The sequence below is a fragment of the Pseudophryne corroboree genome, chromosome 2 (genome assembly GCF_028390025.1).
Source record: "Pseudophryne corroboree isolate aPseCor3 chromosome 2, aPseCor3.hap2, whole genome shotgun sequence".
NCBI classification, from domain to species: domain Eukaryota; kingdom Metazoa; phylum Chordata; class Amphibia; order Anura; family Myobatrachidae; genus Pseudophryne; species Pseudophryne corroboree.
The window spans coordinates 81,803,617-81,831,395 of NC_086445.1; the positions used below are offsets into that span (position 1 = coordinate 81,803,617).

At 50.5% G+C, this 27,779-nt stretch overlaps 1 protein-coding gene across 3 annotated transcripts in view; it reads right to left on the minus strand.

The window, feature by feature from the left end:
* Nucleotides 1–16,824, minus strand: part of LOC135050525 (uncharacterized) — a 145,947-nt gene extending 129,123 nt beyond the window's left edge. The window contains exons 1-4 of one of the 3 annotated variants that reach the window (XM_063956997.1): nucleotides 16,745–16,824; nucleotides 5,720–5,866; nucleotides 3,974–4,069; nucleotides 68–205 (exon numbers count right to left, since the gene is read on the minus strand). In XM_063956997.1, the coding sequence (XP_063813067.1) occupies nucleotides 68–205; nucleotides 3,974–4,069; nucleotides 5,720–5,849 (364 nt within the window). In that variant the 5' untranslated portion in view covers nucleotides 5,850–5,866; nucleotides 16,745–16,824. Of the gene's footprint in view, nucleotides 1–67; nucleotides 227–3,973; nucleotides 4,070–5,719; nucleotides 5,867–16,744 lie in introns of all 3 variants that reach the window. The other 2 variants (XM_063956996.1, XM_063956998.1) reach the window with 2 other exon arrangements.
* Nucleotides 16,825–27,779: the final 10,955 nt, after the last annotated feature.

Below are 27,779 nucleotides of genomic sequence, written 5' to 3' on the forward strand. Positions count from 1 at the left end.
ATTGTCCTTAACAAGAATTGAGTTACAGCGGTGACTGATAGCCTTCCGTTCAATAAATGATTGTTACCGTCTCCCTGTGTGGTGGTCCTTGAGCATACTGTGTTTGGGTTGTCCTTTCCGGGGTCCTCCTTGTCCTTCTGCCACAGCTTTACAGGTGACGTGAAGAATAGTCGCTGGTCTCGACATCGTTGAAGAGTGGATCCAGCTGACAACGAACACGACTGACCTTCAGGTATGAACACACTCCACTCATACAGAGACATTACAAATCTATAATAGGTGCACACTATGCTTACTGACTGTATTGATCTGCTCTCCGGGAGAAGCCCAGAGAAGAGATGCAGGTGGCAGGTGGCTGGTGATGGGGGCTGGGTTGGACTATACGCATCAATGACAGGACAAAATAATTATCTGAGAATAACATATTGGCCCCTTCACACAGACCCACAATCCCCCTCTTCACACTCCCTATCCTGCCTACTTCACTAGGAAGTGGGAGGGACGCAGGAGGCCCACCTGATCATGCAGGAGCCCTCAGTTCACTATTTATTATTTATTTACAGTTTCTTATATAGCGCAGCAAATTCCGTTATCAATGTTATTTCTAATAAATGAACAGAAAGCCTGGATTTACTAAGCATCAGGTCCAGAACCCACTGCAAAGCCGCCCAAACAATTGCATTGCCTGTGCCAGGAGACTTTGTGCTTCATTGTATAGGAAGGAATGGGGATGAGCTGATTGGTTAGTTTATGCAGTTCCCACGCTCTGACAATTCAGTGTGTCTCTTTGGAGAGTATCCCCACGTGCCTTCTCATTCACAACGGGGCTCCGGGAGGAGCAGCAGCGCCAGATCTCTGTTCTGACAAGAATCGGGATGCGGCATGGACTGTAGAGGAAGTGACCCCTTCATACAGTAAGTAATACATTGTTGAATGAGGGATGTGTGGGGGTGGGTATCCGGACTCTGGGTCAACACCGCTTAGCTCGACACCCATTAGGTCGAACCCATTGGTCGACAGTGAATAGGTCGACACGACCATTAGGTTGACATGAACAAGGTCGACATGCAAAAAAAGTTGACATGAGTTTTTCCACATCTTTTTTCTTTCTTTTAACTTTTTCATACTTTACGATCCACGTGGACTACGATTGGGAACAAAGCATGGTGAGCAGCAGACACAACGCACTAATTGGGGTTCCCGGTCACTTTACAAAGAAAACAACACAAAAAACCCATGAAAAACTCATGTCGACCTAATGGCCATGTCAACTTATTTCTAGTGTCGACCTAGTCACTGTCGACCAATAGATGTCAACCTGATGGGTGTCGACCTAGACACTGTCGACTCTGAGTCCTATACCAGTGGGGGTGATGTATTAAGACCCCATGGGGGCCTGGGCAAGAATAAATCAGTTTTCATACTAATTCCCCTACTCAAGAAAACCAATATATACATATACATGTTTCACCGACCTCACATATTCCATACACACTTCTTCTGCCCCACACATCTGTTAGTGATCCTCTGCCCAACTACGTACCAAAGATTCTTCAGATACATTGTACCTCAGCCTGCACCATTTCTCACCTGTTGCACTTTATACGTCCATGATGAAAGGGAAAGCTTGTGGTGGGAAGACAGAAGACAGGAGGGGAGACTTGGAATAAAGTGAGACGTAGATAAAGCATCAACCAATCAGCTTCTAACTGGCATTTTTCAAACACAGTCTGTAACATGGCAGTTAGCAGCTGATTGGCTGGTACTTTATCTCAGTCCACTTTAACTCTCTCCATGGCTTAGTACATAGACCCCAAAGTCATTCAGGCCAGGTGGCTGCACCGCACACTGTGACTGAGCAGATAGGGCCGGAACACACTTATAGTGATGTCAGCAGCGCTGCCTATGACGCCCTGCAGAAGGATTCCCGGACAGTACTAGCTTAGCCGCAAAGCCGGCCACCTCCCCCTTCAGCCAAGCTATATGTTTTACAGAAATAACTGGAAACTTGGAGTAGGCAACCACTGGGCAAGGGTGCAATTGGTGCAGGGTGGACTTGGCTCAGGGGCGTAGGTGCACCACACATCCTGCACCCATTATAGATACGTCATGCTTCTGGCCTTCCTTATTATAGTATAGTAAATGACCGTTTATACCAACATAGGGGGTAATTCAGACCTGATCGTAGCAGCAAATTTGTTAGCAGCTGAGCAAAACCATTGGGGTCATCCCAACCCGTTCGCACGCAGCGGTTCTTTGCTGCGGTGCACACGGGTCTGGCATGCGCATGCGCAACATGCGCATTGTGCATGCGCGTCGTTGCCCGGCGACACACTGACAGAAGAAAGCGGTCACAGCGGCGACCACAAGAAGATGGACAGCAAGAGGGCGTTCCGGGACGTCAACTTACCGTTTGCTGCCGTTTTCGGGGAGTGGTAAGTAAAATGCAGGCGTGTCCAGGTGAACGGAGGGCGGAGGTGTGACGTCAAAGCCGGCCCCATCATCGCTGGATCCGTCGCACAGGGTAAGTATGTCCAAGGCTGGTCTTGTTTTGAGTGAAACTTTTTTAGCTTAGCAGGGCTGCGTTCGTTTATGCTAAAATACACTCCCCCATAGGCGGAGATTAGTTGATCGCACCAGCAACAAAAAGTTGCTTGGTGCGATCAACTCAGAATGAGGGCCCATGGGGGTCATTCCGAGTTGATCGTAGCTGCGCTAAATTTAGCACAGCTACGATCGTAAACTCAGACATGCAGGGGGACGCCCAGCACAGGGCTAGTCCACTCCGCATGTTAGTGCCGCCCCCCCCCCCATGCATAAATACAAAAGCATTGCACAGAGGTAATGCCTTTGTATCTGTGGAGTAACTCCCGGCCAGCGCAGCTTCTGCGGATGGCCGGGAGTTGTGTCTCGCTGCCGCTGGCCGCAGCGGCTGCGCGATACGTCACGCAGCCACCGCGCCACGCCCCCCCAACAGTCCGGCCACGCCTGCGGTGGCCAGACCGCGCCTACTAAACGGCGGCTTAATGCCGCCGTACAGCCCCCTCCCGCCCAGCGACCGCCTCTGTCTCAGAGGTGATCGCTGGGCACCGACGACTGCCATGCGCCGGCACATGCGATGTTTCCGACCCGAACGCTGCGACATACTGCAGCAAGCGATCGGGTCGGAATGTGCACTGCAGGGGGGCAGATATAACAGATAGAGTAAATTTGGGTGGGGTGTGTTCAAACTGAAATCTAAATTGCAGTCTAAAAATAAAGCAGCCAGTATTTACCCTGCACAGAAATAATATAACCCACCCAAATCTAACTCTTTCTGCACATGTAATATCCCCCCCCCCCCTGCAGTGAACATGGGAGGTCATTCCGAGTTGTTCGCTCGCAAGGCGATTTTAGCAGAGTTGCTCACGCTAAGCCGCCGCCTACTGGGAGTGAATCTTAGCATCTTAAAATTGCGAACGAAGTAATCGCAATATTGCGATTACACACCTCGTAGCAGTTTCTGAGTAGCTTCAGACTTACTCGGCATCTGCGATCAGTTCAGTGCTTGTCGTTCCTGGTTTGACGTCACAAACACACCCAGCGTTCGCCCAGACACTCCTTCGTTTTTCCGGCCACTCCTGCGTTTTTTCCGGAAACGGTAGCGTTTTTTCCCACACGCCCATAAAACGGCCTGTTTCCGCCCAGTAACACCCATTTCCTGTCAATCACATTACAATCGCCAGAACGATGAAAAAGCCGTGAGTAAAATTACTAAGTGCATAGCAAATTTACTTGGCGCAGTCGCAGTGCGGACATTGCGCATGCGCATTAAGCGGAAAATCGCTGCGATGCGAAGATTTTTACCGAGCGAACAACTCGGAATGAGGGCCATGGTTTTGCCCGTCTGCTAACAAATTTGCTGCTACGATCAGGTCTGAATTAGGCCCCAAGTGTATTAAGGGTTTAGTTCCACATAGAATTCTACTCTCACCTGATGGAACTTGGATTTCATCTTTCTGAAAAAATCTCTCTTCCTCCGTTATCTGCTGGATTCTCTTAGGGGTTCCAACATAAAAGAAATGTTTCCCTGTTGGACAAAGGAAAGAAAATACAGCTTATGAGACCATAATAAAACTTTAAATCAAAAAGAAAGACAGAAGGTATTTTATATGCCTGTTGGAATTTGAACTATTAGGCTGTGTCCAATTACGTTTTGGAGCAAGGGCTTAAAATGACCCTGTTTTATGGTCTGATTTGTGTGGTACTATTACAATGAAGGGGTGGAGTTTTGTGGCTGGGATGCTGGTTTATAATAGTGATTTCCAGGTTGGGATGGCCTCTTGCCTCGTTGGAAGTTCCCAAGTCCTACGCGCTGATTGTAATTTTTTTTATTTTGTGGAAAAGAATTGTAGTAGTGGCTGTCTTGCTGTAGGTCTTGAGGTGCTTTCCCCACCATTGTCAGGGGAGTTTGGATACCTTGAGATATTGGTGATGTGCTGGTAGTTGACCACCATCTGGGCATCAAATTGTTGGCGATGGGCTGGCAGTTGGCCTCCATCTAAGCATTGAGTTGTTGTTGGACCCCATCTAGGCATTGAGATATTGGTGATGGGCAGGCACTTGGTCCCATATAGGCCTTGAGTTGTTGGTGATAGGTTGTCAGTTTGCCCACCTTAAACACCTTTTATTGGATTGTTTGGACAAGGTGGCAATACTGTGTGTAGGACCGTTCTCTCTTCACCACAATACTTTTTCCCACCTTTCAATAAATAATTAAATAAAGCTGACCCTTTTCCCCACCAATATGTCTCAATGTCTTTATTGAAGATATGTTTTTTCCTCTTTTCACCTGTAGAAATGTAGGCTGACATCAGCCAGTAGGACGTTATTGCATTCCATAGGTCTTGGCAGCAATTTTTCTGGCACAGGGCACCAAAATGTCTAGTTACGGCTCTAGGTATCCTAGGTATCACATACAGACTTATGATAATGCATTCAATAATTGCTTTTAGTCCTGTTCAAGAATTTCCCACCTGGTCCTTCCTTGTAATTACATAGCCACTGATATTCCCAGAAATCTGGCACACAGAGGTAGATTGTCGAGTTATGGAACTCAGCTGAAGCGTGTGTAATGTGGTCTTGTTTACGTAGGAAAAATGTGTAATGAGAGAACCATCATAAATAAGAATATAAATTGAACATCTTAAACCCAAAGCAGACTTTTTCATGGAATTTATGTATTTTTTCAAGTATATAAGTACAATAAAGATTATTTTTGCGTTTCTATAAGTTTATCAATAGTTCCTTTAAAATAAATACCAGAATTCTTTCAAATGTAGAGATACAAAGGGCAATATGTGATAGCCTGCAAGGTGCAGGCTGTGCCCAAACACAGTAATTGAAAAAATGGTCACCCATCAAATTGTCGAGGTGTATCCCAGGGAAGGGGTATAATTTGGAATCTTTGCTTTAGGAGTAATGCTTGGGAGACTTCTGATTCTGTGGTAGATCTCCCGGATCCCAGAAGTGCAGTCAAGTCTCCCGCATTTCTCCCACAACTGGAAATTCATGGCCACACCTCCACAATGTGCCACATATGACAGCATTATGTCACAGGAGCAGGAACTCAAAAATGGGATTATCACGCTCACACCCATCCTCCCCCTGCCTACTACTCCGGTATCCCAGTTAGCAATTATGATATATAGTATGATGGCCGTGAATCCTCAACACTCACTGAGTGGTCTGTCTCCCAATGAAGAAGTCCATTCCGGCTCTACACACTCGTTAGCGGCCTCCTCATCTGATGTCACATTCCAGAGAGCAACATCACCTCCGCGAATGCTGCTCCTAGGCTGTCGCTTCATGTAAAGTCTTACAAGGTCTAGAAGAAATATCGTGTTTGGAGCTATTAATAGATTGAAGAATAAATGGTTTCTATTGTCATCTTTTTAACAGTAAATAAAAAATAGGATTTTAATTACCTACTGGTAAATCCTTTTCTTGTAGTCCGTAGGGGATACTGGGATTCCCTTTAGTACCATGGGGTATAGACGGGTCCAATAGGAGCCTTGGGCACTTTAAGAATTTGATAGTGTGTGCTGGCTCCTCCCTCTATGCCCCTCCTACCAGTCTAGGAAACTGTGCCCGAGGAGACGGATATATTTTGAGAGAAGGATAGATAAGGAAAAGTGGTGAGATTACGAAGCAGCAGACACAGAGCAAGAGGAAAGCCATGCTAACCAAACTTGAAAACAGGAACAGCAACAGCTGAACCAAACAACATTACTGAATCAAGTAACAGTGCAGGAAGAACAAAGCACCAGACGGGCGCCCAGTATCCCCTATGGACTAAGAGAAAAGGATTTACCGGTAGGTAATTAAAATCCTATTTTATCTTACGTTCTAGGGGATACTGGGATTCCCTTTAGTACCATGGGGAAATACCAAAGCTCCCAAACCGGATGGGAGAGTGCTGAGGTTCCTGCAGAACTGATTGACCAAGCTGAAGGTCCTCAGAGGCCAAAGTATCGAACTTGTAAAACTTAGCAAACGTGTTCGAACCAGACCAAGTAGCTGCTCGGCAGAGCTGTAAAGCCGAGACACCCCGGGCAGCCGGCCCAAGAAGAACCCACCGACCTAGTAGAGTGGGCCTGTACAGATTTTGGAATCGGCAAGCCTGCCGTGAAATAAACATGCTGGATAGTGAGCCTGATCCAGCGTGCAATGGACTGCTTTAAAGCAGGACACCCAATTTTATTGGGATCATAGAGAACAAACAGCGAGTCGGATTTCCTGTGATGAGCAATACTCTTTACATACACCTTCAAAGCCCTCACAACATCCAAAGACTTTGAAGTAGCAGAGGTGTCCGTAACAGCCGGAACCACAATAGGTTGGTTGATGTGAAACGTGGACACCACCTTAGGAAGAAATTGCTGACGAGTTCTGGGTTCAGCTCTGTCCTCATGGAAAATTAAGTAGGGACTCTTGTGAGACAACGCCCCTAGCTCCGACACACGTCTTGCTAAAGCCAAGTCCAATAGTGTGACGGTCTTCCACATAAGGTACTTTACGTCAACCTCCTGTAATGGTTCAAACCAGTCCGATTGGAGGAACTGCAGCACCAAATTGAGATCCCAAGGTGTCATGGGAGGCACAAAGGGAGGTTGGATGCACAAAACACCTTTCAAGAACATCTGGACCTCATGGAGAGAAGCCAATAGTTTCTGAAAGAAAATAGACAAGGCCGAAATCTGGACTTTTATGGAGTCTAGACATAGGCACACATCCACTCCCAACTACAGAAAAAGCAGGAGACGTCCCAGATGAAATTCCACCACAGATTATTGTCTGCTCTTACACCAAGAGACATACTCTTCCATATACGGTGGTAGTGTTTAGACGTTACCCACTTCCTGGCTTGGATCATAGTCAGGATAACCTTGTCAGGAATCCCTCTCCTGGCTAGAATCAGCCGTTCAACTTCCATGCCGTTAAACGTAGCCGCGGTAAGTCTTGCTAGACGAACGGGCAGTGTTGCAGAAGATCCTTGTGAAGAGGTAGAGGCCACGGATCTTCGATCAGCATCTCGAGAAGATCCGCATAATAGGCCCTTCACAGCCAGTCCGGAGCAATGAGGATTGCTTGAACCTTTTCTCTTTTTATTCTCTTTAGAATTCTTGGGATCAGAGAAAGTGAAGGAAACCGTACACCAGCTGGTAGACCCATGGAGTTGTCAGAGCGTCTACTGCCACTGCTTGTGGGTCTCTTGACCTGGAACAGTACCGCTTGAGCTTCTTGTTGAGTCGAGAGGCCATCATGTCGATCTGTGGATATCCCCGCCAACGTGTCAACCACTGGAACACCTCCGGGTGAAGGCCCCACTCCCCCGGGTGCAGGTCATGCCTGCTGAGGAAGTCTGCTTCCCAGTTGTCTACTCTTGGAATGAAGACCGCCGACCACGCCTCTGGGTATTTTTCCACCCAGAGGAGAATTCTTGACACCTCTGACATTGCTGCTCTGCTTATCGTTCTGCCCTGTCGGTTTATGTATGTTACCACTGTCACATTGTCCGACTGGAGTTGAATGGCCTGATTCTGAAGTAAAGATGAGGCCTGCAGAAGGGCGTTGTAGATAGCCCTGAGTTCCAGTATGTTTTTTGGAAGGACTTCCTGACTTGACCATCTTCCTTGAAACTGCACCCCCTGGGTGACTACTCCCCAACCTCTGAGGCTTGCATCTGTGGTTAGCAGAATCCAATTCTGAATCCCGAACCTCCGACTCTCGACGAGGTGAGAAGTCTGTAGCCACCACAGAAGAGAGATCCTGGCTTTTGGCGACAGACGGATCCTCTGGTGCATGTGAAGATGTGATCTGGACTATTTGTCCAATAGATCTAGCTGGAAGGGCCTCGCATGAAACCTTCCGTACTGAAGCACGTCGTAAGAGGCCACCATTTTCCCCCAGAAGGTGAAAGCACAGATGCACCGAGATCCAGGTTGGCTTCAGGACAGCCTGAACCATTGACTGGATTACCATAGCTTTTTCCAAGGGAAGGAACACTCTCTGAGTGTTCAGTGTCCAGTATAATTCCCAGGAAAGTAAGCCTCTGCGTCAGTTCTAGGTGAGATTTTGGTAAGTTCAGAATCTACCTGTGATCCAGGAGTAGTCTGGTTGAGATTCCAATGCTGTCCAACAACCGCTCCCTGGACGGTGCCTTTATCAGAAGATCGTCCAGGTACAGAATTATGTTCACTCCCTGTTTGCGGAGTAGAAACATAATCTCTGCCATCACTTTGGTGAACACTCTCGGTGCCGTAGAGAGACCAAATGGCAGGGCCTGGAACTGATAGTGACAGTCCTGCAGTGCAAACCGTAGAAAAGCCTGATGATGCGGCCAGATAGGAATGTGAAGGTACGCATCCTTAGACATATCCAGATACACTAGTAATTCCCCCTCCTCCAGGCCTGAGATCACCGCTCTCAGAGACTCCATCTTGAATTTGAACACTCGTAAGTACGGATTCAACGACTTGAGGTTCAAAATTGGTCTTTACCGAACCGTCCGGTTTCGGTACCACAAACAAGTTGGAATTGTACCCCTTGTTTTTCAGATGAGGTGGAACGGGGACAATGACCTGTGTCCGTACCAGTTTTTGAATGGCGTCCTGTAAAGTTATACTTGCCTCTTGTGAAACTGGTAAGCCTGATTTGAAGAATCTGTGAGGTGAGAGCTGCTGAAACTCCAGTTTGTAGCCCTGGAAATAATATCTATAACCCAGGGATCCTGGCACGAACCTGTCCAGATGTGACTGAAAAATTTTAGTCGGGGCTCCCACCCACCAGTCTTCCAGGCATCGCAGTCCACCGTCATGCTGAAGGCTTTGAGGAAGCAGAGCTTGAGCTCTGTTCCTGAGAGCCAGCAGTTGCTGGTTTGCGTGGTTTACCTCTAGCGCCTCTGGTGGCTGTAGAACCTCTGGCTTTGCCCTTAAACTTGGCAGTCCAAAAGGACTGTAGATTAGGTCCTGAGTAGGCCTTCCTGGCTTGGGGAGCTGCAGAAGGAAGATATGTGGACTTACCCGCAGTAGCTTTAGAGATCCATTTGTCTAGTTCATCTCCAAATAAGGCCTTTCCTGTGAAGGGTAGGCCTTCCACGCCTTTCCTGGAGTCCGCGTCAGCAGTCCACTGGCGTAGCCATAAACCTCTGCGGGCTGACACTGCCATAGCAGTGGTGCACGCATTAAGAGTCCTGTATATGTTGCAGGAGTAAAATAGTCTCCCCCTGAGGCAAGGTATCTAACCCCTCAAGTAGGTTACCCAACCATTTGGCGATGGCCTTAGTAATCCACCCACATGCTATATTGGGTCTCTGTGCCACCCCAGTAGCTGTATAGAAGGATTTGAGTGTAGTCTCAATTCTACAATCAGCAGTGTCTTTTAGGGAGTCTGCACCCAGGACAGGCAATACAATTTTCTGTGACAGCTTGGATACTGATGCATCTACTATTGGTGGATTTTCCCATTTTTTCCTATCCTCGGGAGGAAAAGGAAAAGATGTCGGCAACTTTTTAGGGATTTCAAATTTCCTATCAGGATGAACTCATGGTTCTTCAAACAGGGTATTTAATTCCTTTGACACAGGAAAAGTGGCTGAGGATTTCTTTTTTATATTAAATAAGATTCATCAGTCTCCTCTGTCACCTGATCAGCCGATATGCAGAACTTCTCTGATAGCCTCTATGAGAGCCTCTATTCCCTGTGACAGAGTAGCCTCCCCCACCTCTGAGTCCACCTCCCCCTCCTCCATGTCTGACCCCTCATCATCAGAGTCAGACTGCAGGATATGGGCCAAAGTACATTTTTGCGAACAAATGGCAGAGGACTGAGATGCTGGTTTGGGTACTGAGTCTCTTTTCATAAACTCAGTCATAGATTGTCTTAAGAATTGGGTCTCTTTCTTATTGCGGGACAATTTAGTAGAAATATTGGAAATCATTCCCTTAATGGAATCCAGCCAAGCTGACTCTGCCTCGCTAGCCTGGGAAGGCACACTGCACTGAGTACGCAGTAGTGAACCCCCTGGAGAAGAGGAACACTGTGTCTTACATGAAACACACTCTTTGTCTGACATACTGTGACAGTGACAGCACACACACACACGAACAGGTTAAATGCACAATTAACCCACAAAGAGCCCTTCCAGGGAAACACAGAGATAGTATGGAGCCAGCACACGGTGCCCTTACTGCTAATGCCATGCTTAGCCGGGTCACAGACTAAGTCCCTAGATTAGAGACTCGGTACACTAATAATCGCTCCCCCCCTGCTATAACCCCCTGGTACCACTGAGGTAATCTGGAGTCTATCCGGAGGAGCTGCGTGTCCCTGTCAGTCAGCGTCTGTGTCCACTGCAGAGGGAAAATGGCTCCGGTGAGCTGCTGGATCCCCTCATAGTGAAGCCCCGCCCCTTCAATGGTGCGTGGTCTTCCCACTCTTTGTTTATACTGGCTGAGGTAATTTTGTGCATAAAACGGAGTCAGTCCCCTTTTAAGTCTGTAAGGCCAGTCTGGGTACTGTGTACACATATAGTGTACTGAGACTCAGTTCGCCCCCTCAGAAGCTGTGCGTCTGCACTGTGTACTGAGTCTGTAGACCCAGCTGCCCCATGTAGAATCCGTGCGTCTCCGTACCCTCATGCCGCCATAATGGCCGGCGACCTGCTACGCCGGCTTAGTACTCACCACTCTACTTTCTTCTGGCTCTGTTAAAGGTGGTGGCATGCTGCAGGAATGTACGCTCGCCGTGGTAGGGCTTGCGAATAGTTCCCTCAGGATCTAGAGTCCTGTCGGCGGGGAACGGGACCATTAACCCTGAGAGAGGTTGGACCACCCCCCTCTCTAAGTCCCACGAAGCAGGCAGGTTGATGCCATCCAGTCAGGGCCGGTGCTAGGGTGTTCGGCGCCCTCCTGCAAAATATAAATTTGCTCCCTCCCTTACTTTACATGCAGGGCTGGGGGGGTTACCATGGCCTCTTGGGCCCCTGAGCTGTAGGAGATCCGTGCAAGCCTATGGATGTGAACTCTCTGCCCACACACACTCTGTGCAGCGTTAGTTATGGCCCTGCACACAGACAGTGCCGTAACTAGACATGTTAGCGCTGTGTGCAAGAGAGGGCACCCCCCCCCCATATGTGCAGTAGGGGCAGTGCGTGCCGCAGGCGCGTGCAAAAAATATAGGGGCGTGGCTTCATGGGGAAGGGGTGTGGCCTCAAAATAATACCAATTCATATTACATATTATAGTAGTCTCCATTATTCAAACTACGCCGCACAGTAGCACCACTACACCAGGTAGAGCCCCTTTTACACATTACGGCGGACAGCATCCCCTTTTTACACATTACGGCAAACAGATTCCCCTTTTTACACATTAAGGCAGACAGTGGGGGTCATTCCGAGTTGTTCGCTCGGTAAAAATCTTCGCATCGCAGCGATTTTCCGCTTAATGCGCATGCGCAATGTCCGCACTGCGACTGCGCCAAGTAAATTTGCTATGCAGTTAGGATTTTTACTCACGGCTTTTTCATTGTTCTGGCGATCGTAATGTGATTGACAGGAAATGGGTGTTACTGGGCGGAAACAGGCCGTTTTATGGGCGTGTGGGAAAAAACGCTACCGTTTCCGGAAAAAACGCAGGAGTGGCCGGAGAAACAGGGGAGTGTCTGGGCGAACGCTGGGTGTGTTTGTGACGTCAAACCAGGAACGACAAGCACTGAAATGATCGCAGATGCCGAGTAAGTCTGAAGCTACTCAGAAACTGCTACGAGGTGTGTAATCGCAATATTGCGAATACATCGTTCGCAATTTTAAGATGCTAAGATTCACTCCCAGTAGGCGGCGGCTTAGCATGAGCAAATCTGCTAAAATCCGCTTGCGAGTGAACAACTCGGAATGACCCCCAGTGTCCCCCTTTTTACACATTACAGCAGACAGAGTCCCCTTTTTACACATTATGGCAGACAGCGTCCCCCTTTTTACACATTACAGCAGTGTCCCCTTTTTACACATTACAGCAGACAGCGTCCCCTTTTTACACATTACAGCAGAGTCCCCTTTTTACATATTATGACAGACAGCGTCCCCTTTTTACACATTACGGCAGACAGCGTCCCCTTTTTACACATTACGGCAGACAGCGTCCCCCTTTTTACACATTACGGCAGACAGTCCCCCTTTATACACATTACGACAGACAGCGTCCCACTTTTTACACATTACGGCAGACAGCGTCCCCTTTTTTACACATTACGGCAGACAGCGTCCCCTTTTTTACACATTACGACAGACAGCGTCCCCCTTTTTTACACATTACGGCAGACAGCGTCCCCCTACACATTGTGGCAGACAGCGTCCCTTTTTTACATATTACGACAGACAGTGTCCCTTTTTTTACACATTACGACAGCCATATACACCACAGTCCTCCACCAAGCACACAAATAGTACACCACAACCACCTCTCACACACTCATGTACACCAGCCCTGCACTCAGCACACATACCACAGCCCTGCAACCAGCCACCTCCCTTACACACTTAGCCAGCCCAGTCACCTCTATGGTCTGTTAGCAGCAGCGGAGATGGATCTCTGGATCCAGTTCTGACGGTGTTGGAGCCGGAGGTGCATGTGTTCTGAAAGGGGGGCAGGGCTACCACCAGCCGATGTGTGAGGAGCAGAGAGATACAGCATGGTTTCCGGAGGCTGGGACACACTATTCCCCTTCCTCTCCCTGCGGCTACTCTTCTGCGCCAGGCTCCGCCCCGTCCCATCTGGACTCGCACATGCGCAGTCCGGATTCACAGTGGGGCATTAGGGAATGCGGGGGATCGCTTCACCTTTGCGGGCAGCGGTAGGCAACTATGACGTGCTGCCAGAGGTTCAGCTGCAGCTGTCCCTCTCCTTCACTTTGGCTGCCCGCGATCGCTCCCTCCCTGCTACCTGGCGGAAGTGCGCCAGGAGCAGGGAGGGAGCGATCGCGGGCAGCCAATGTGAAGGAGAGGGACAGTTGCAGCGGCGCCTCCACCAATTAGAGTGCGCTGCTGCGGATCCCTCCTCCCCCTCCCTCCTCCTCTTCTCCTGTGGCTGCCCCCGGCGCTGCTCCTCGCCAGCAGCAGCGCTCACACACAGGCACAGGCGGCTTGTAATGAGTCAAACTGACTCATTACAATGCCCCTGATTTTAGGCAAAGGATGCGGGCAGTTGCGCTCTCAGGCAGTCTGCTAGCCTGGTCCTGTGTAGCCCCGCCCCCTTGGTCCATGTGTCTCCGCCCGTTGGTCCATGTGGCTCCGCCCCTTTTTGGCCGAACGATCACTGACACTCCTCTCACTGTCACAGGGGAGAAGGATTCATGCTGCCGGCGCTGCTGCGGCTGCCTGTCAGTGTGACAGGCGCAGCAGCAGCAGCAGCAGGGGGGACAGGATGGCGCTTCAGCAGGGATGCAGAGCAGTGAAGGCGCCTCTCCTGTCCGGCGCCTACCTGCACTGCATCCCTTTGCTGAGCGGGTAGTGCCGGGCCTGCATCCAGTCCTGCCTGAAAATAACAAACATATAAAATAGATGCAGAAAACTCTTCAGGAGCTTCCAGAGACGTGACCGGCTCCTCCGGGCACATTTTCTAAACTGAGTCTGGTAGGAGGGGCATAGAGGGAGGAGCCAGCACACACTATTAATTTCTTAAAGTGCCCAAGGCTCCTAGTGGACCCGTCTATACACATGGTACTAAAGGGAATCCCAGCATCCTCTATGACGTAAGAGAAAGCCTGATAATTATACTTTTTACATAGTTGATGAATTGCATAGTACCATGTAGACATGCATCCTCTTCTGCATTGGCAGCAAATGTGCCTAATGTACTAAAAGTCATCATCATTATCATCATTAGTGTTATTGCACCTGCCCTGTAGCTGGTGCAAGAGACACGCCCCTAACAGATGAGCAGTACTGTGCAAAAGTTTTAGGCAGGTGTGGAAAAATTGCTGCTAAGAATGCTTTGAAAAATAAAAGTGTTAATAGTTTATTTTTAGCAATTAACAAAATGCAAAGTGAATGTACAGAAGAGAATTCTAAATCAAATCAATATATAGTCTGACCACCCTTTGCCTTCAAAACGCCATCAATTCTTCTAGGTACACTTGCACACAATTTTTGAAGGAAGTCAGCAGGGAATTAGTTCCAAACATCTTGGAGAACTAACCACAGATCTTCTGAGATCTTCTGTGGATCAAGGCTTGCTCATGTGGACGGTGTGGCTTGTAATCAGGGGAGGGGACGCGACGTGGCAAAAGAGGCAGTGGATGGGGGCGCGGCTACATGTTAGCATCCTCATAACCACTACCCTTGCTGTACAGTGCTGAGATTACCCTCGGCATTGTATAGCAGGGGGCGTGGCCCCAATGATGCAATTGAGGAAACCATGCTCTTGGGCTGACTCCTATGTCTTGCTCCGCCCCTATGATGTGTCACATCCCACTTCCCAGCTACTCCCTGCTGTGCCGACCTCTCTGCCCTCTCCCGGAGGGGGCAGCAAGAAAGTCAGCAACTATACTAAGCGAACTGCATAACTTCTAGGGAAACCAAACGCCCAGAATGGTAAGTTGCAGGCGTGTGGGGGCTGCAGGAGGAACGGAAGGTGAGGCTGGAGCTGAGAGGGGATGGTGCAGGCAATTGTGTATGTGGGGAGGAAGGGGGGACTATGGACAGTGTGTGTATGTGTGTGGCTATGGACAGTGTGTGTATGTGTGTGTGGCTATGAGCAGTGGCGTAAGTTCGTCACAGTCGCCCGGAGGCAAGATAAATATTGGTGCCCCCCTATTTCCTATATTAAGATAAATATACGTATGTATGTGTGCGTGTATGTGTGTGTGTGTGTGTGTGTGTGTGTGTGTGTATGGAGTGTTCTGAAAAAAAAAATATACTGTATTTATACATTTAATTGTCTTTTATTTTAAATCACACATTTCTTAGCAGTCATACCCAGGATTAGAACCCATGACCTGTTACACTAACAGCAGACACTTTACTGATGGAGTTATTTGCTCCTGTACAAGAAGCATGAGAATTATAACTATATGAAGTTACGTGTAATTGTCAGAGAAGTAACTTCATATAGTTAGAATTCTCATATTTCCTATACAGGAGCAAACAGCTTCATCAGTAAGGTGCTGCGTCCAGTGTAATAGGTTGTGGTTTCTAATCCTGGGTATGACAATTGTAAAATGTGTATATTCAGTATAATAAAGTGGGTGTGATTTGTAAGGTGCAGGGACCAGTGAGGAAGTCGGCCACTGAAAAGATAGCGGCAGCTTTCAATTAACTTAATTCAATGGTGTCACAGAATGGGGGGAGAAGAGCCCCCCTTCAGGGCAGGAGCCCGGCGGCAGCAGATGACTCCGTTGCCTCCCAGAGTTCTGCCTCTGGCTATGAGGCAGTGTGTGTGTGTGGTTGGAGGGCCCTGCCTATTTTGTTAGTCCCGGGCCCTACAATTTCTGATGGCAGCCCTGCAGGTCAACACTCCTAAAGGTTGAGTTTAATCGATTTTTATCAATTTCAAATTGATGTAGATCTAAATCGATGTTGGGCTTCTAGGGCTAAAACACATTTGCCAACATTTAAAAATGAATATAAAAAATAATCTGTTAGTAAATGTGTGCTTCAGCCCCTCTAGCCCAACATCAATTAAGATCGATTTCAGCAATTTGATAATGCACCATGAGGACTTAGATACATAAAAAGCCTGGATTTGTGTAAGGCCTCACAGGCCATCTTTTTCTCAGACCAATTGGTTCCTCCAACTAGTCTGACCAACTACAGCACTGTGAGGACTGATCTTTAACCATATATCACAGCCTTCTTGCTCTATTTCATTGGCATTACAGTGTATGTTGTGAATTTTATATTCTTTATTGCTTTATATACCATAACATATAGAAATACAGTATTGTACAGTTTGACAAGTCATTTTACAGTGGTCTCAGTGCGGCATTAAAATGATTATGTAACCTTTCCGGTAAAATAAAGTATCAACATCCTAATCAGGAAGCTTTCCTTGAATATCTTATATAAAGGGCATCGTATTACAATGTGGGATTTCATGGTCACTTAGTTGTTTGTCGTTGTAATCCGGTGTAAGCAATGGATACGAGTAAATGGATTCAGCGAATGCTTCTAACCTTTCATTTATTGTTATATAAACTAAATTCATACCTGGAAAAAATATATCAGATGTTGTGATTGCAGCTGCAACTCCGGGAGTGCTGGAAGATCAGACGACCGTTGTTGCCATAGATACCACCAACATCACAGGGTGGGGCAGCTATGTTGGCACAGTGTCATATGGTATTCCCTCATGACTGGTAGATTTTCAACAAAGGATTCACTTTATCCTGGTGTCTGTTTCAATATAATCCATGGTGGTTTATGCCATGACTTCTCTTTATACCAGATGAGTACAGATCAGATCACAAAACGTTGCAGGAAAGCAAAATATATTATTTATCCATTATCATTACCGGTACGGGTAAGGAAAACGCTCTGATAGATATCCAGTTTCTACTAATATCATTGTTTTACGGAGATCAAAACTTGACGTGGAAATGGGGGATGAAATTAGAGACTCAGCAAATCAGCTTGTCAAGTTTGCAAAAATCAGCTGACTAGGTGTAACAGGGTGGCGGTGCGGTGTGGTGCCTGCTGCCGTGCAGGTGTAGTTTCGCTACTCACCAGGCGCCGCACTCTCTCACCTTCAGGTACCGGAACCTTCAATGGACCTGGAAATCTTCAGACTGGACCCGGACACGATGACCTAGGAGGAAGGAGATTGCTGAGTGCCGTCCTCCTGACTGTGGACCGAAACGCCCTCTGGAACCGAAGAAAATAGCGCTTTCGGGCTAGGTGAGGGTCATCCTGGGCGCACAGCCTCAGAGCCCGAATTTCATCTATTGGCACTCTCGTAACAGGTGGAAATTCAACCTTGCACCGGCGTGTAAGGCTCACCGTTCGCCCTGAAGGAAGGGAGAAAGATAGGGACAAACACAGAAGGAACACACGGACAGATGTTACTCACCGTCCTACGTCTTGTACTCCGATCTTCTCCACTTACAGGTCCCTGTAAGGAGGCAAAGAGAGAAACAGCCGTGCAGGGCCTAACTCTAACCTAGTGTAACACCCCTATAGTAACTACAACGGCAGAGCCCTCAAACTAGCTCTGTGGGTGTGGTGCAACAAAACTAGTCACAAACTTAACAAACTTACACTTTGCCCTGCACAGTAACAACACACATAACATCATCAGAGTACAAAATCAAACGGTGCTGTTCCTTTAAATCCCTACCTGCACTCTCGGGGGTGGACGCCGTACAGCCTACCCACCTCCTATACCCTCTCTTATGTGGGGCTCAGGCCAAGCGAGCCTGCCTACCTATACACCTTGGGGTGGCCTGGGCCTAGTGCCCAGTGCCACCTTTCCCACCTTGGGGGAACCACTTATTTACTGGGCCTAACGCCCCCTTACTGCACACAGGCCAGAGGCCTGACTTTATACCATGGGCCTAGCGCCCGCCTAACTTGTCGCCCGTTGGGTGACCTGGGCCTAATGCCCAGGGTCACCTTATGTCCCTAAACCGCCAAAATACACTAGGGCCTAATGCCCTCTAATGCCCCACAGGTCTATTGCCTGATATGCCCCTCGGGCCTAATGCCCGCCTACTGCGCTGTTAAGGTGGCTTGGGCCTAACGCCCAAACCACCAAATCAAATGGTGACCCAAACTCCTATCTGCGCCACAGGCCTAGTGCCTGAATTGTGCCTCGGGCCGAATGCCCGCCTATTTGCCCACAGGCCGGGAGGGCCCGACTGTGCCCACGGGCCTAATGCCCGATCACCCGGTGGTCCAGGGAGGAATGGGAGGGGGGCACCTTACAAGGGCCTACCTTGATGGAGAAGGCTGCAGTGGGAAACTGCACAGCTTAATTGGTTCCCACCACTGCAGCGCTTCTCGGCCTGGATGGGCTCTTCTGCCACTGGCCCGTCCTGGCCTGCGCCGCCGCCTGTTCTCTGCGTCCAGCCGCCGCTGGACATCTTCTTTCCGGAGCCTGGAGTCTTCTGGCCTCTTCCGCGGCCACCGGAGCTCTTCACCGCTCTTCGGTGCGGCCTCCCGTTTTCTCCTGGCGGCGTCCTCTTCAGCGCTCTTCCGCGCGCTTCTCTTCTTCGGCTCCCGCCCGGCGTCTGACGTCAGACGCCGGGGGCGGGGCCTAGGACGTGGTGAGCGCCGATTGGCTCGCCGCACCATCCTCTGATTGGACGGCGCCCCGCGAGCCGCGATTGGCTCACGGGCGGCGCCGAGTTTGAAAGGCCGCGGGCAGAGCTTTTCATTGGCGGCCAGATTGGCGCCAAGTTCAAAGCGCCGCTGCCGCGCCGCTACCCTCCTCCGTATCTTGACCAGTGCTGGGGACAGACACACCGCCCCAGCACCGGCCACCGCCGCACCTTGCAGGGGACGCAGATCCCCTGCACTACGCCGCTGCAACGATGTGCCCTGTGATACAGGGCACATCTCCACATAGGCACTCACTGGGGAAACTGACCAATCACAGTGCAAGGAATTCACCCCAATCCTCCTCTTTCATCCTGCCTGGGGTTGGTGCATGGGCAGAGCCGGTGACAGGGGGGTTCAAAGGGGACAACTCTACCGGGCCCCAAGGATCAGAGGGGCCCCAAGTATATGCTGATAAGTACCCGGCAGGGATGTGAGTCGTCTTGGGCAGCGAGTTGTAGGCGGTGTGGACGCAGACTCAGAGTGACAGGAGCCTCTCACACACAGTGACTTTGCGGAGCAAGTGTGCGTTTACTCTTCCAGGTTCTGCTCTGTTGCAGGAAGTTTTGGGACATGTCAGCAGCTCTGCTGGCCAGGATTCCCGTGTCCTGCACTGGCCTCTTCTGGTAGGGTCTGCTGTGCAGTGTTCGGGTCTGAGGAGTGCAGCACAGGTGAGTCTCTTCCCAGGGTAAGAGTGGATTGGTGAGGGAATACAGGGCTTTGGGATGGGGTAGGGGAGCTGGGAATGTAGCATGGATTCATTGGGGAGAGACAGATTGTGGGGTGTGTGGGAGAAAAGAGAGAGGGAGACACAGACTGTGGTGTGTAGGGGGGAGGAAGGAGAGATGGAGACACAGACTGTGGTGTGCATGTGGGGGAGGAAGGAAAGATACACATATTTATATATTTGTATAAATAAATATATAAATATACAGTATACTTTAACAGTTTCTTATATAGCGCAAATTCCGTTGCGCTTTAATAAATATTTACATATATATATATATATCTAATATGAGGGGCCCCAGTGATATCAATGTACGGGGCCCCAAGATTTCTGTTGTCAGCCCTGCGCATGGGCAAAGCACAGCTTCCAGTAACAGCACACCAGCATTGCCTGATTTCCCTGTTTTATTTATTTGGTATTAAGATCCAAACCCAAATCAGCAGATTTGTAGTTTGAAAGACAAAAATGGCAATTCAGTTGAGAAAACGGGTTTTATGGTAAGAACTTAACCTTGTTAAAACTCTTTCTGCGAGGTACACTGGGCTCCACAAGTCTGGACAATGGGGTGTAGAGTAGGATCTTGATCCGAGGCACCAACAGAATGCACAGCACCGCCTCCTCTATAACCCCGCCTCCAGCACAGGAGCTCAGTTTAGTTAACCAGCCCAATGCAGTAGCAGAAAAAGAGACGACAACGGTTAGTAGCCACATACACCACAATCTCATGACAAGAGAAGTGTCAGCGGCTAATGCCATATCAACCCAAAGAAGCTAAGTGCGTCAGGGTGGGCGCCTTGTGGAGCCCAGTGTACCTCACAGAAAGAGTTTTAACAAGGGTAAGTTCTTACCATAAAACTCGTTTTCTGCTGCGTGGTACACTGGGCTCCACAAGTCTGGACAATGGGGATGTCCTAAAGCAGTTCCTTATAGGAGGGGACGCACTGTAGCGGGCACAAGAACCCGGCGTCCAAAGGAAGCATTCTGGGAAGCGGCAGTATCGAAGGCATAGAACCTTATGAACGTGTTCCCAGAGGACCACGTAGCCGCCTTGCACAATTGGTCAAGGGTCGCACCACGTTGGGCCGCCCAAGAAGGTCCAACAGACCGAGTAGAATGGGCCGTAATGTGAACAGGAGCTGACAGACCAGCCTTCACATAAGCATGCGCAATCACCATTCTAATCCACCTGGCCAGGGTCTGCTTGTGAGCAGGCCAGCCACGTTTGTGAAATCCAAACAAAACAAAGAGAGAATCAGGCTTTCGAAAGAAGCAGTTCTCTTCACATAGATACGGAGAGCCAGTACCACATCCAAAGACCGCTCTTTGGGAGACAAATCAGGAGAGACAAAAGCTGGAACCACAATCTCCTGATTAAGGTGGAACGAAGAAACCACCTTAGGTAAATATCCGGGACGAGTCCTAAGAACCACCCGGTCACGGTGAAAAATCAGATATGGGGAACTACAAGACAAGGCACCCAAATCCGACACTCTTCTAGCAGAGTCAATAGCCAGCAAGAACACCACCTTAAGGGAAAGCCACTTAAGGTCAGCTTGAACCAAGAGGTTCAAATGGAGGCTCCTGCAACGCCTCCAAAACCACCGACAAGTCCCAAGGAGCCACAGGCGGGACATAGGGAGGTTGGATACGCAACACACCCTGAGTGAAAGTATGAACATCAGGTAAAGTCGCAATTTTTCTCTGAAACCACACCGACAATGCAGAAATATGAACCTTGAGGGAGGCCAGACGCAGGCCTAAATCTAGGCCCTGCTGTAGAAAAGACAAAAGTTTGGCTGTACTAAACTTGGAAGCGTCATAATGGTTAGATGCGCACCAAACAAAGTAGGAATGCCAGACCCGATGGTAAATCCGAGCAGAGACCGGTTTCCAGGCCCGCAACATAGTTTTAATGACCTCTTCAGAAAAACCCTTAGCTCTTATGACGGAAGCTTCAAGAGCCACACCGTCAAAGACAGCCGGGCTAGGTCCTGGTAGACACAGGGGCCCTGAACGTGGAGGTCTGGGCGTTGTGGAAGTAGAAGTGGACGCTCTGACGATAGGCCTTGCAGGTCTGAGAACCAGTGCCGTCTGGGCCACGCCGGAGCTATGAGAAGCAGATTTCCTTTTTCTTGCTTGAACTTCCGAATTACCCTGGGCAGGAGTGACACCGGAGGGAACACGTACGGCAGCCGAAACCTCCACGGCACTGCCAGCGCATCCACGAATGCTGCTTGAGGATCCCTTGTCCTTGCTCCGAAGACCGGAACCTTGTGATTGTGTCGAGACGCCATCAGATCCACATCTGGAAGACCCCACCTTTCCACGAGGAGTTGAAACACTTCTGGATGGAGGCCCCACTCGCCGGCATGCACGTCCTGACGACTGAGAAAGTCCGCTTCCCAATTCAGGACTCCTGGAATGAATATTGCCGGTAGATGGCGTTCTGCCCAACGTAGAATCCGTGAGGCTTCCTTCATTGCCAAACGGCTTCGAGTGCCGCCTTGATGATTTATGTAAGCCACTGTGGTGGCGTTGTCCAACTGTACTTGAACAGGACGGTTCTGAATCAAATGCTGGGCTAGGTTCAACGCATTGAAGTCCGCCCGCAATTTCAGAATGTTGATCGAGAGGAGAGATTCCTCCTTGGTCCACCGACCCTGAAGGGAGTGTTGCTCCAGCACTGCGCCCCAACCTCTTAGACTGGCATCTGTCGTCAACAGGACCCAGTTGGATATCCAGAAGGGACGGCCTCTGCACAATTGTCGGTCCAGGAGCCACCAGAACAGTGACAGACGGACCTCCGGAGTCAAAGAGATCATGTGAGACCTGATCCAGTGAGGCAGGTCGTCCCACTTGGCTAGAATCAGCTTCTGGATGGGGCGAGAATGGAATTGAGCATACTCCACCATGTCGAATGCTGACACCATGAGGCCCAGCACCTGCATTGCCGAATGTATCCACACTTGCGGACGAGAAAGGAAGCAACGAATCCTGTCCTGAAGTTTCAGGACTTTCTCCTGAGACAAGAACAACCTCTAGTTGTGAGTGTCCAACAGCGCTCCCAGATGCACCATGCTCTGAGCAGGGACCAGGGAGGATTTCTTCCAGTTGATGAGCCACCCGTGGGCTTGTAGAAACCGGACCGTCATATCCAGATGACGCAGGAGAAGATCTAGGCAATTTGCCAGGATTAACAAGTCGTCCAGATACGGCAGTATCCTGACCCCTTGACGGCGGAGTACCACCGTCATCACCGCCATAACTTTGGTGAAGACTCGCGGAGCCGTTGTTAAACCAAAAGGTAACGCCCGAAACTGGTAATGGAGGTTGCCAATAGCAAACCTCAGGTATTGTCGATGTGACACTGCTATAGGAATATGCAGGTAAGCATCCTGTATGTCCAGGGAGACCATGTAGTCCCCAGGTTCCAAGGCCAGAACTATAGAGCGAAGGGTTTCCATACGGAACTTGGAAACCTTCACAAACTTGTTCAGTGCCTTAAGATTGAGAATGGTCCGGGAGGACCCATTCGTTTCGGGACTAGAAACAGTGGAGAATAGTACCCCCGGCCCCTCTGAGCAAGAGGCACCTGTACTACGACTCTTGTATCCAGGAGGGTCTGTACCACCGAATGCAGAGTGTTTGCCTTTGGTCCGACGGGACGTCTGTCTGGCAAAATCGATGAGGGGGTCGGTTTTTGAAGGCTATGGCGTAACCTCGAGTGACGACTTCCCGTACCCAGGCATCTGAAGTGATCTTCAACCATTCCTGGGTATACCCTAGAAGCCGGTCCCCCACCCTGGGATCCCCCAGGGGGAGGCCCACCCCGTCATGCGGCAGGCTTATCGGTCTTGGCTGCTGTCTGACGGGCAGCCCAGGCTTTTTTGGGCTTCGGCTTACCAGGTTTGGAAGTGCGGGCCTGCTTATGGTACGCCTGACCTTTTGCTTTACCTGAAGGATGAAAGGGGCGAAAGGACGTGCCTTTGGCCTTCGACACAGAAGGAGCTGTATTAGGCAGACAGGCAGTTTTGGCAGTAGCCAAGTCAGCCACAATCTTATTTAAGTCCTCCCCAAACAGAATATCCCCCTTGAAAGGGAGCACCTCCAGGGTTTTTCTAGAGTCCAGATCCACAGGCCAGGATCTCAGCCACAATATCCTGCGAGCCAGGACTGACGTAGTAGAGGCCTTGGCTGCTAGGATACCGGCATCAGAAGCCGCCTCTTTAATATAGCGAGAAGCTGTGACAGTATATGACAAGCATTGTCTAGCATGGTCAGAGGAGATTTCAGCCTCTAACTCCAAGGCCCATGCTTCAATAGCCTCTGCCGCCCATGTAGCTGCAATAGTGGGCCTTTGTGCAGCACCCGTGAGGGTGTAAATCGCTTTTAGACAACCCTCGACCCGTTTATCCGTAGGCTCTTTTAGAGACGTGACGGTAGTGACAGGTAGAGCTGAGGAAACCACCATCCTAGCCATATGTGCGTCTACTGGAGGAGGCGTTTCCCAATTCTTAGACAGCTCTGGCGCGAGGGGATAGCGAGCCAGCATCTTATTTTTAGGCACAAAGTTCGTACCCGGGCTTTGCCAGGGTTCCTGACGTATATCCACTAGTTGGTCAGAGTGAGGTAAAACTTGTTTAATCACCTTCTGACGCTTGAACCTATCTGGTTTCTTAGGAGGAACGGACGGCTCGGGATCATCCGTAATCTGCAGAATTAACTTAATATCCTCCAAAAGATCAGGAACATCCACATGTGAACGACCCTCCCCATCAGCCGTATCTGAGTCAGAACCTGTGGGGTCAGTGTATGTGCTGTCTTCATCAGACAAGGTGTCAGTAACAGCAGTGGATTGTGAGGAGACGAGCGCTCGCTTAGAGGACCTCTTGGACTTAGGCGAGCGTTGGTCAGACTTTTTAGTAGTCAGGGACTGGTTCAACTTCTTTAATTGAGCAGATAAATGGTCCGCCCACGGTGGGTTAGCTGCAGGGACCACATACGGTTGTTCCGGCATTGGGGGTCCCATAGGGGGTGTTGGTTTATGAACTAGCGTATGCAGAAGCGTGGAAAAAGCGGCCCACGGAGGGTCAGTATGTGCCTCCGTTGCCACAGTCCCACTGGGGGGCAAGGAGCCCCCAGAACCAGAGCCCACAGCTGCTATATTCTCCCCATATGTGCCTGTGGCTTCAGCAACAGCGGCAGTGTGTTCCACCCCAGAACCGTTACCCTCAGAAGCAGACATGATATAACTTGCAGTATGAAGTAACACAGTACAATTATTAGCAGCACTATATCCCTAAACCCAAACCCCTACGCAGTGTAGTCAGCACTAGCAGAGATAAAGGAGAGATATGGTGACCAAATCACAGAGAAAAATACGTAATATAGTATATCTTTGTGAAAATCCTATATTAAATAACACCTGACGAACCAAGCCCCCTCAGGTTATAGAATATAGGGATAGCAAGTTGACTGAAAGACACGAGATGGACACCACTCAGCTATCAATGCACACACAAATAGTCACAGTTTGTACAATGCAAAGGTTATTACTGACAATAATACTGCACTGGACTAGCTTACACAGCTATATAATAGTCAATAGATATAACACTACACAGTAAGAAACTGGATGTATATGTGGAGATGTGCCCCGTGTCCCAGGGCACATCGGACCGTCAGGGTGCAGGGGATCTGCATCCCCTGCAGTTCCTGGCTGTGGGCAGCGCTGGGGCAGCTTGTCTGTCCCCAGCGCCTGTCAGTGTGTGGCGGCGGCGGGTGTCCGGTGCAGGGATTACCCTTTTCCCTGCACCGGACCGGAGGCTGCAGAGGAGTTTAAATGTTGGCGCCCTCCGGTAGCCAATCGCGGCTCCCGGAGCGGCGGCCAATCAGAAAGGGGCGCGGCGAGCCAATCGGCGCTCGCCGCGTCCTAGGCCCCGCCCCTGGCATCTGACGTCAGACGCCGGGCGGGAGCTGAAGACCCGAAGCGCGCGGAAGAGCGCAGGAGAAGCGGCCGGGATCCGGAGAGGGAAGACCGCGCGCGGGAGCGGAGAAGAAGAAGAGCGGGTCGAGAGGAGAAGACGGCGGCCGTTGGAGGAAGAGATCCGGTGGCCGCTGAAGAGGCCAGAAGACGTCGGCCTGCAGGAGGAAGATGTCCAGCGGCGGCTGGACGCGGAAGAGCGGAGGCGGCGCCGCTGGCCAGGACGGGTCAGCGGCAGAAGAGGGCGCCGGAGACCCCCGGTGCAGGTGAGGCCTCAGTGAGGCAACTTACACCCCCCTCCCTTTTCCTCCCTAGACCACTGGGTGTTCGGGCATTAGGCCCGTGGGCACAGTCAGGCCCTTCCGGCCTGTGGGCATTTAGTCGGGCCCTCCCGGCCCGTGGGTATATTTGATCGGCTCCTCTGGGTCCGAGGCTGCGCGTAGTCGGGGTTCCCCCTCGGCCGGTGGCCCGGTCCGGAGAAAAGGGGCAACCTAGCCAGTCGGTGGTTTGGGCGTTAGGCCCAAGCCACCTAAGTGGCGCAGTAGGCGGGCACTAGGCCCGGGGGCAATCCAGGCAATAGGCCTGTGGGGACATTAGAGGGCATTAGGCCCTAGTGTACTTTGGCCAAGTAGGGTAATATAAGGTGACCCTGGGCACCAGGCCCAGGTCACCCACGAGTGACGAGTTAGGCGGGCACTAGGCCCGTGGGTGAAGTCAGGCCACCGGCCTGTGCGCAGTCAGGGGGCGCTAGGCCCAGTGAGTAAGTGCCCCCCCAAGGTGAATAAAGGTGGCACTGGGCACTAGGTCCAGTCCACCCCAGGGTGTTTAGGTAGGCAGGCTCGCTTGGCCTGAGCCCCACATAAGGGAAGGTACAGGAGGTGGGTAGGCTGTGCGGCGTCCACCCCCCCCCCCCCCCCCAGAGTGCAGGTAGGGATCTAAAGGAACCGCACCGTTTGATGTTGTACTCTGATATGTGTGTTGTTACCGTGCAGGGCAAAGTGTCTTTGTTTTAGAGTTTGTGCATAGTTTGTGTTGCACCACCCACACTTGAGCCAGTTTGAGGGCTTTGTTATGTAGCTAGTGTAGCGGATGCACACTAGGTTAGAGTTAGGCCCTGCACGGCTGTTTCTCTCTTTGCCTCCTTACAGGGACCTGTAAGTGGAGAAGATCGGAGTACAAGACGTGGGACGGTGAGTAACATCGTTCTGTGTGTTCCTTCTGTGTTCGTCCCTATCTGTCTCCCTTCCTTCAGGGCGAGCGGTGAGCCTTGCACGCGGTTGCAAGGTAGAGTTTCCACCTGGTGCGAGAGTGCCAATAGGTGAAATTCGGGCTCTGAGGCGTACGCCTGGGATGACCCTCACCTAGCCCGAAAGCACATTTTCCTCGGTTCCGGAGGGCGTTTCGGTCCACAGTCAGGAGGACGGCACTCAGCAGTCTCCTTCCTCCTAGGTCATCGTGTCTGGATCCGACTGAAGATTGCCAGGTCCGTTGAAGGTTCCGGTACCTGAAGGTGAGAGAGAGCGGCGCCTGGTGAGTACCGAAACTACACCTGCACGACAGCAGGCACCACCACACGCACCGCCGCACCCTCTTACATTTTGGCGTAGTCGGCAGGATAAAGGATACAGGATCACGGACACGATGTGGAACGCCACCAAGAAGACCTCCCTGCGGACGGCTCCGGAACAGACTCACCCCCGGACGCGTGCGGACCAGAGCGATTGGGTGACGGTGTCTGGGGCAGACCTCCTGAAGATGGTGCAGCGGTCGGTCCAGTGTGAAAAGGAAGAGCGCCGGGAGAAGGGGTGCAAGAAGGCCGCGGTGACGCCCTGCAAGAAATGTCTGCAAACGGGGCACTTTGCCGACGAGTGTACTTGGCGAGAGACGTCCCCAAAGAAGGTGGTCCAGGAAGCGGACCGAAGACGTCAGAAGGGCCAAGCGAAGAAGGAGTCCTGGTGTTTGCTCTGCGGAAACTACGGGCATGAGCATAACCGTTGTCCCTGGGATGAAGAGTGGAGCCAAAACGAGGTTGATTTCCAGTGTGAAAGCTGTGGAGATCCCCGACATAGACTCCCGGAGTGTCCATGAACTGAAGACAGGACGGACTACAAGGCCACAGTGAAGCAGATGACGGAGTCTCGTCAGCAACTTTGGAACCGGGTGGCTGCAGAGCCCGTGTGTGCGCTCTGCGAGGCGAGAGGACATGAGCTTCCCGATTG